Source organism: Ctenopharyngodon idella, chromosome 16 (assembly GCF_019924925.1).
Source record: "Ctenopharyngodon idella isolate HZGC_01 chromosome 16, HZGC01, whole genome shotgun sequence".
NCBI classification, from domain to species: Eukaryota; Metazoa; Chordata; class Actinopteri; order Cypriniformes; family Xenocyprididae; genus Ctenopharyngodon; species Ctenopharyngodon idella.
Genome location: NC_067235.1, coordinates 30,936,400 through 30,943,070, shown reverse-complemented (window position 1 = coordinate 30,943,070; position 6,671 = coordinate 30,936,400). Strand labels below are relative to the sequence as shown.

The 6,671-nt window shown below is 36.2% G+C and overlaps 1 protein-coding gene across 1 annotated transcript; it reads left to right on the top strand.

Annotated features, from left to right (window-relative positions):
* Positions 1-494: 494 nt before the first annotated feature.
* On the top strand, positions 495-6,394 carry ethe1 (ETHE1 persulfide dioxygenase). The gene is made up of 7 exons (XM_051866372.1): positions 495-970; positions 2,229-2,373; positions 2,463-2,611; positions 3,033-3,162; positions 3,884-3,973; positions 4,205-4,321; positions 5,930-6,394. The coding sequence occupies exons 1-7, from the start codon at positions 797-799 to the stop codon at positions 5,974-5,976; spliced, it is 852 nt and encodes a 283-aa protein (XP_051722332.1). The 5' UTR covers positions 495-796; the 3' UTR covers positions 5,977-6,394.
* Positions 6,395-6,671: the final 277 nt, after the last annotated feature.

Genomic DNA, 6,671 nt, shown 5'->3' with positions numbered 1-6,671 from the left:
AAAAAAGTTGCTAAAACAATAAATCTGCAATAGATATTGATAGTTAATGTGATTCTCTACACAAAAGAAGATATTTTAAAGAATGTTGGTAACAAAACTGTTTCAATTCCAATTGACTTCCATTTGTATGGACTAAATATACAATGTAAGTCAATGGGAACTGAAACTGTCTGGTTATCTTATCAACATTCTTCATAATATCTTCTTTTGTGCTCCACATAAGAAAGAAATGAATTCAGGTTTGGAAAGACATGAGGGTGAGTAAATGAAAACAGAATTTCCTTTTTTTTGGGGGGGGTGAACTAGGTTCTATTTCCTATCAGTGTTGTCAGAAAGTTGCAGGGAGGTTTTTGTGACAATTTAAAAAGAAGGTTCTTCAATGGTTATTTTTACGTTTTGTTTTTAAAACCAAAAATTAAGCCTTCTCAGCAGGAATCTTGAGTTCACTCTGCATCCCACCGCCAAGTGGCAGCGCCGCGCACACGAGCTTGCTGCGCATGCGCGGACACGTCAAAGTTCCTTGTCAGTGGTCACTTTAGAATATCATAAACATTGCGTGTGGACACTACTATCTATTTTGCATATTAACATATCTATAAGCGATTCCATGCATGAGCAAATCACATCTCAGGGGAAATAATACGTATTTAGCGCGTCCCCACTATCCCGGAAGGAGGCGTGCACTCGCTAGTTACAGTTTTACATGACGACCTTAAGTTCCTTCAGTGATCTGATCTGATCTGACACTCGCCATACCGGTTTAAGGTGGGGACTCCGACGTGCACACAGAAGTAAAATGAGTGCAGCTCTTTTAAACAGACTGAAGCCTGCAGTGAGCTCTGCGATCCGGCTGTGGAGCTGCAGGGCACCGGTGATCGATAACAGAAGCGCCGCACTCAGTCACCCCTGCCCGCCGTCAGTGAGATTCTACAGCGGACTGATGGAGTCCGGAGCGCCGCTCTTCAGACAGGTGAGAGCGCGCGGTGCTTTTGTGTCTTTAATGGTCTGTAAATTAGTTTAAGTCGTTTATTCATGAGACATGAGTAGAAACAAATGGTGCTCAGCTCACTGTGGATACGGAAGTGCTATAAATAACAAAGGAAAAAGGTCATTTTTTATAGGACACGATTTACAGTATAATAAAGTCAAAGTCAAATACAGACACATAAAAGACTTGTTGAAGAATGCAGAGGATTTTCTTGCAGCATTTGACCTAAAAGTTCGCAATAGATGTTGATAGTTAATGTGATTCTCTACACCTGACCTGTGTGAGAAGTATGAAAAACATATTTATAACTACTGTATATTCAGCATGACATGTCAGAACAAGTGAACATTGAAACGACTTTGAAGCAAACCCCCTGAAAAGCTTATTGACATCTTTAAATGACAGTCTATAGCTAATGCAAAGCAAATTGCAACATTCATTCTCCGCAGTAACCATACAGTTAAACCTACAGTTGTTGTTGCAATAAAAGGTTAGTTCACCCCAAAATAAAAATTCTGTCATTAATTACTCACCCTCATGTCGTTCCACACCTGTAAGACCTTACAGAACACAAATTAAGATATTTTTGATAAAATCCGATGGCTCAGTGAGGCCTGCATAGCCAGCAAGAAAATTAACACTTTCAAACACCCAGAAAGCTACGAAAGACATATTTAAAACAGTTCATGTGACTACAGTGGTTCAACGTTAATATTATAAAGTGACGAGAATACTTTTTGTGCGTCAAAAAAACAAAATAGCGACTTTATTCAACAATACCATTGATCAAAACACTGCTTCGAAGCTTCATGAATCTTTTGTTTCGAATCAGTGGTTCGGAGCGCCAAAGTCACGTGATTTCAGTAAACAAGGATTCGTTATGTCATAAGTGTTTCGAAATGTCAATAGTTCACATGACTTTGTCAGTTTGATACGCACTTTGAACCACTGATTCGAAACAAAAGATTCGTAAAGCTTCTTTTTTATTAACTAATTAACTTTCAGTTGCTTCCAGTTATTCTAAAAAGAATGTCATTTTAATTATTTTATAATGGAATTTGTCAGAAATAATAGTTGCCCTGGTGATTTTTGTGTGAGTGGCGTGTAGCGAGTAAACTGATACACTAAACAGTAGTCTGCAGATGAAGGCAGATATGAATGGAATGTTACTGTACACACATTCAGCTGATTCACTCTGACTGTCCTGCTAAGGATGTTGTTGTTGTCGTTGTTCCTGTAGTTGTTTGAATCTGAGAGCAGCACGTACACATACCTGCTGGCCGACACAGACACCAAAGAGGCCGTGCTGATCGACCCCGTGCTGGAAACAGTGGACAGAGACCTGCAGCTCATCAATGAACTGGGACTTAAACTCATAATGGCTGGTGAATATTTCTATCTATCTATTGTTCTATCGTTCTATCTATCATTTATGAAAGTTTCATGATGCCTGTCTGTGCTTGTTCTCCACCAGTGAACACTCACTGTCACGCGGATCACATCACTGGCACTGGACTGCTGAAGAAGAAGGTGTTTGGACTGAAGAGTTGCATCTCCAAACACAGCGGAGCCGCTGCGGACATACAGCTCTCCGAGGGAGATCAGATCACTTTCGGAAAACATGTATGAGTGACCAGGGCAATTCAGTGCATTTTAAAATCCATGCTGTTTCAAAAACAAAATTATGACTCGGTCATTTAGAGTAGGTTTATTTATATTAAATAATATATAATATCATCACCTGAATAATATAAATGTATAAATATAACATTTAATATTGCAAGTGATCAGGGCAATGCAATAAACCTTACAATCCACTCAGATTCAAAAACAAGATCATGAAAAGTTCACTTACAGTTAGTTTATTTATGATTGTTTCATCAATTTTAATGATAGTGTGAAGAATAACAAAGGCTGTTTTGATGTTTTACAGTGTTGTTATCGTGCTTATCATACTCAGTGAGAGTTTAACAGGTTATATAATCAATAAAGAGCTGATGGGATTATTACTCTTATCAGAACTTTGGCTTTTGGTCCGTTTCAGTGTCTAATGGTGCGAGAGACCCCGGGACACACGGATGGATGTGTGACGTACGTCACTGGAGATCAGAGTATGGCTTTCACTGGTGACGCCCTCCTCATCCGGGGCTGCGGACGGACAGACTTTCAGCAAGGTGACTTAGTGTTAGAATTACAGAAACACTTCGTATTTTTGACTGAGCGAATCTCCCATTGTGGATCTGTTAAAGAGGCCATATTATGGGCTTTAACAAAGTTTTTATTTTGTTTTTGCGATCTACTACAATAGGTTTTAATGCTTAAATATTCAAAAAACACATTATTTTCCTCATATTCTCCATTGTTGCAGCTCCTCTCTTTCTAGTCTGTCAGTAACGCTCTGTTTAGTTCCTGTCTCCATGAAGCCCCTCCTTCTGAAAAGCACAATGTGCTCTGATTGGTCGGCTGGAGCAGTGTGTTGTGATTGGTCAACCGCTTTGAGCGTGTTTGGGGAAATGTCATGCCCCTTTCCATAACCGGGAGTTTCAACACACTACTAACTACTGCCTTGTTCAGGAATTATTTAAATGAGGAATATTGTGACGTTTTTTCCCGGAATAGGACATAACAATAGGTTCATACTGTTTTTCACTAAATGAACATGCTGTTTAGAAAATGTTAATACCCCAATAATAAAATCAATGAAATTCATGAAATTCAAAAAAAAAAAAATTGTAACAATATTGTAAATATTTAGTGAATATTCAAGATATCATCTCTAGCCCTAATAGTTGTTTGTATATTTTTTCCATGTGCTCATTTTGCCTTTGTTTTTGTAGTACTTCAAATGGCCACATGATGGCGAGACAGTAAAGCTCTTCATCTGTCTTCACTCAGGTTGTCCTAAGAGGTTGTACGAGTCCATCCACAAGAAGATTTTCACCCTGCCTGGACATTGTTTCATCTACCCCGCACACGACTACAAGGGTACGTGATTTACAGCATTAAACTGAGACACTGGGTGTTTTTACCACAGGAAACTCAAGTCTAAAACCACTTTAACTGTGTGGAAAACAGCTTTTTGAGTAATCTGATAAAAGACACTAATGTTAAACAAATGAACAATTTACTAAGGTTAGCTGTAGTAGGGATATTTTACTTTCTCTTTGTTGTTTTGTGTATTATTTATTCTCTTGTTTGTTGTGATCTACTCTGAAGGTCAGACTGTGTCCACCGTGGATGAGGAAAAGAAGTTTAATCCACGGCTGACAAAGACGCTGGACGAGTTTGTGAACATCATGAACAACCTCAATCTCCCCAAACCTAAAAAAATAGGTAGAGTATCTGTTTATTTATACTGCATGTACAGTTACAATACACTGTTAGTAGCTACCACATATATATATATAAATAATGTAGAGAGAGAGCGAGAGTTTGGAAACTTTACTATTTTTAATGTTTTGAAAGAAGTCTCTTCAATAAACCTGCATTTATTTGATCAAAAATACAGAAAAAAACCTTCATATTGTGAAATATTATTACAATTTAAAATAATGGATTTCTATTTTAATATACTTTAAAATATAATTTCTTTCTGTGATGCAAATCTGAATACTGCAGTCTTCAGTGTCACATGATCCTTCAGAAATCATGCTAATATGCTGATTTATTATCAATGTTGGAAACAGTTGTGCTGCTATAACCTGTAATACTTTTTCTGGATTCTTTGATGAATAAAAAGTTAAAAATAACAGCATTTATTTAAAATATAAATCTTTTGTAACAATATACACTACTGTTCAAAAGTTTGGGGTCATTATTTTTTTCTTTCTTTCTGTTTTTGAAAGAAATTAATACTTTTATTCAGCAAGGATGTGTTAAATTGATATAAAGTGATAGTATAGACTTATATTGTTAGAGAAGATTTATATTTTGAATAAATGCTGTTCTTTTTAACTTTTTATTCATCAATGAATTCTGAAAAAAGTATCACAGGTTCCAAAAAATATTAAGCAGCACAACTATTTCCAACATTGATAATAACTGAGTATCAAATCAGCATATTAGAATGATTTCTGAAGGATCATGTGACACTGAAGACTGGAGTAATGATGCTGAAAATTCAGCTTTGATCACAGGAACAAATTACATTTTAAAATACTGTATATTACAATTGTAATAATGTTTCACAATATTACTGTTTTTACTGTGTTTTTTTTTATCAAACAAATGCAGCTTTGTTGAGCATAAGAGACTTATTTTAAAAACATTTAAAAAAAAACTTTTGAAACATCTCAGAGGAATAGTTCACTAGAAAACAACGATTCACCCACATGTCATTCCACACCTGTATGATGTTATTATTCTGTGTAACATGAAAGGAAATCTTTTAAAAAATCTCATGCAGATCTTAACAACTGTGACCACGACTGTCACTATATTCCAAGTCATATGATGGCGTGTGATGAACAGACCCAGATTTCAGTGCTCGTTCACACTTTCACATACTCAAAGTGGCATGTTGTTTTTGGCTACAACACGTGAGAACAAATGACATTTGCTGTCATGTTGTCAAACCCAATTCTTCTTTGTCTTCTACGGAAATAAAGTCATACAGATTTGAACGACATGTAAATGATGACAATTTATTTTCTGGGTGAACTATCCCTTTAAAGGTGTCGTAGGGTTCTGTTATAATTGCAGGATGAGTGATAACATGTTGTATCTATCAGTCATTAAAGTCATTATGACTAAGGTGGTTCAGTCAGGTTTGACAGGGTGTGTCGTTTTGCTCATATTGAGTGTGTTTGAAGCTTCGTTTGATGGGTAATGAGGACTAAAACTGTTCTTTTAACATTATTATAACATATCTTTTATTATTTGGCGTGCACCTTTAGACCTAAAAGGCCTCATGTTTTCACTGTTTTTGTTTTGAACCCACAGATATATCAGTGCCTGCGAACTTGGTGTGTGGACTTCATGATATTTGAATGTGAAAGCTGACATTAACTTTTTAGGTGTCTGATTTAAATTTTACGGTGCGTATAGATATAAACTACATGCAGTGAGATGATATTTGCATTAAATCATTCCTGTGATTCAGGGTAAGTTGACAGAGGTGAAAGAGTACAATGAAATATCAAACTTGACATTTTCATTCTGGTCAGTGTTTGTTCTTGTCGTTTTTTTATGGATTTCAAAAAATACTTTGACCTAACCTGTGTGCTGTATCATATAATATCATATCGGAGAAATGATGGTCTGCTTCTTTCAGCTTACTTAAATGCTTTAAATAATCAAGTGCTGCAGCTCTCATTTGTAATGTAAAATGTAATGATAAAAATCATATTTTGTAAGAAAAAAAAAACCATATATCTAATCTGTTTTAATAAATGTTTGGTGAAACCACAGCTGTGTCACAGTTTTTTGGGCTCTTTTGTCACTCATACAAACGTCCTGAATGTTGCATTTCCACAAATGCCTTTACCATCAGGACAGATGAGAAAAACGACATGATTTGCAAGTGAAATGGGCTGAAAGTTCATGCACAGCCTGAAACTCTCATCTTCAAAACACAAAGTTATTTGCATTAGTATATCAGTGGTGATGAGTCTTCGCACTCAGATTTCATTGATGCTGTTAGTTTGATCTTCTGACTCTCAGTATTTTCAGAGTGCTCAGGTGT

What these genes read in the sequence shown, in the direction of transcription:
- ethe1 (XM_051866372.1), top strand. Translation starts at nt 797, where the DNA reads ATGAGTGCAGCTCTTTTAAACAGACTGAAGCCTGCAGTGAGCTCTGCG. An exon ending in AGATCACTTTCGGAAAACAT is followed by an intron (nt 2,612 to 3,032) that starts GTATGAGTGACC and finishes GGTCCGTTTCAG; the next exon opens with TGTCTAATGGTGCGAGAGAC. An exon ending in CCCCGCACACGACTACAAGG is followed by an intron (nt 3,974 to 4,204) that starts GTACGTGATTTA and finishes TCTACTCTGAAG; the next exon opens with GTCAGACTGTGTCCACCGTG.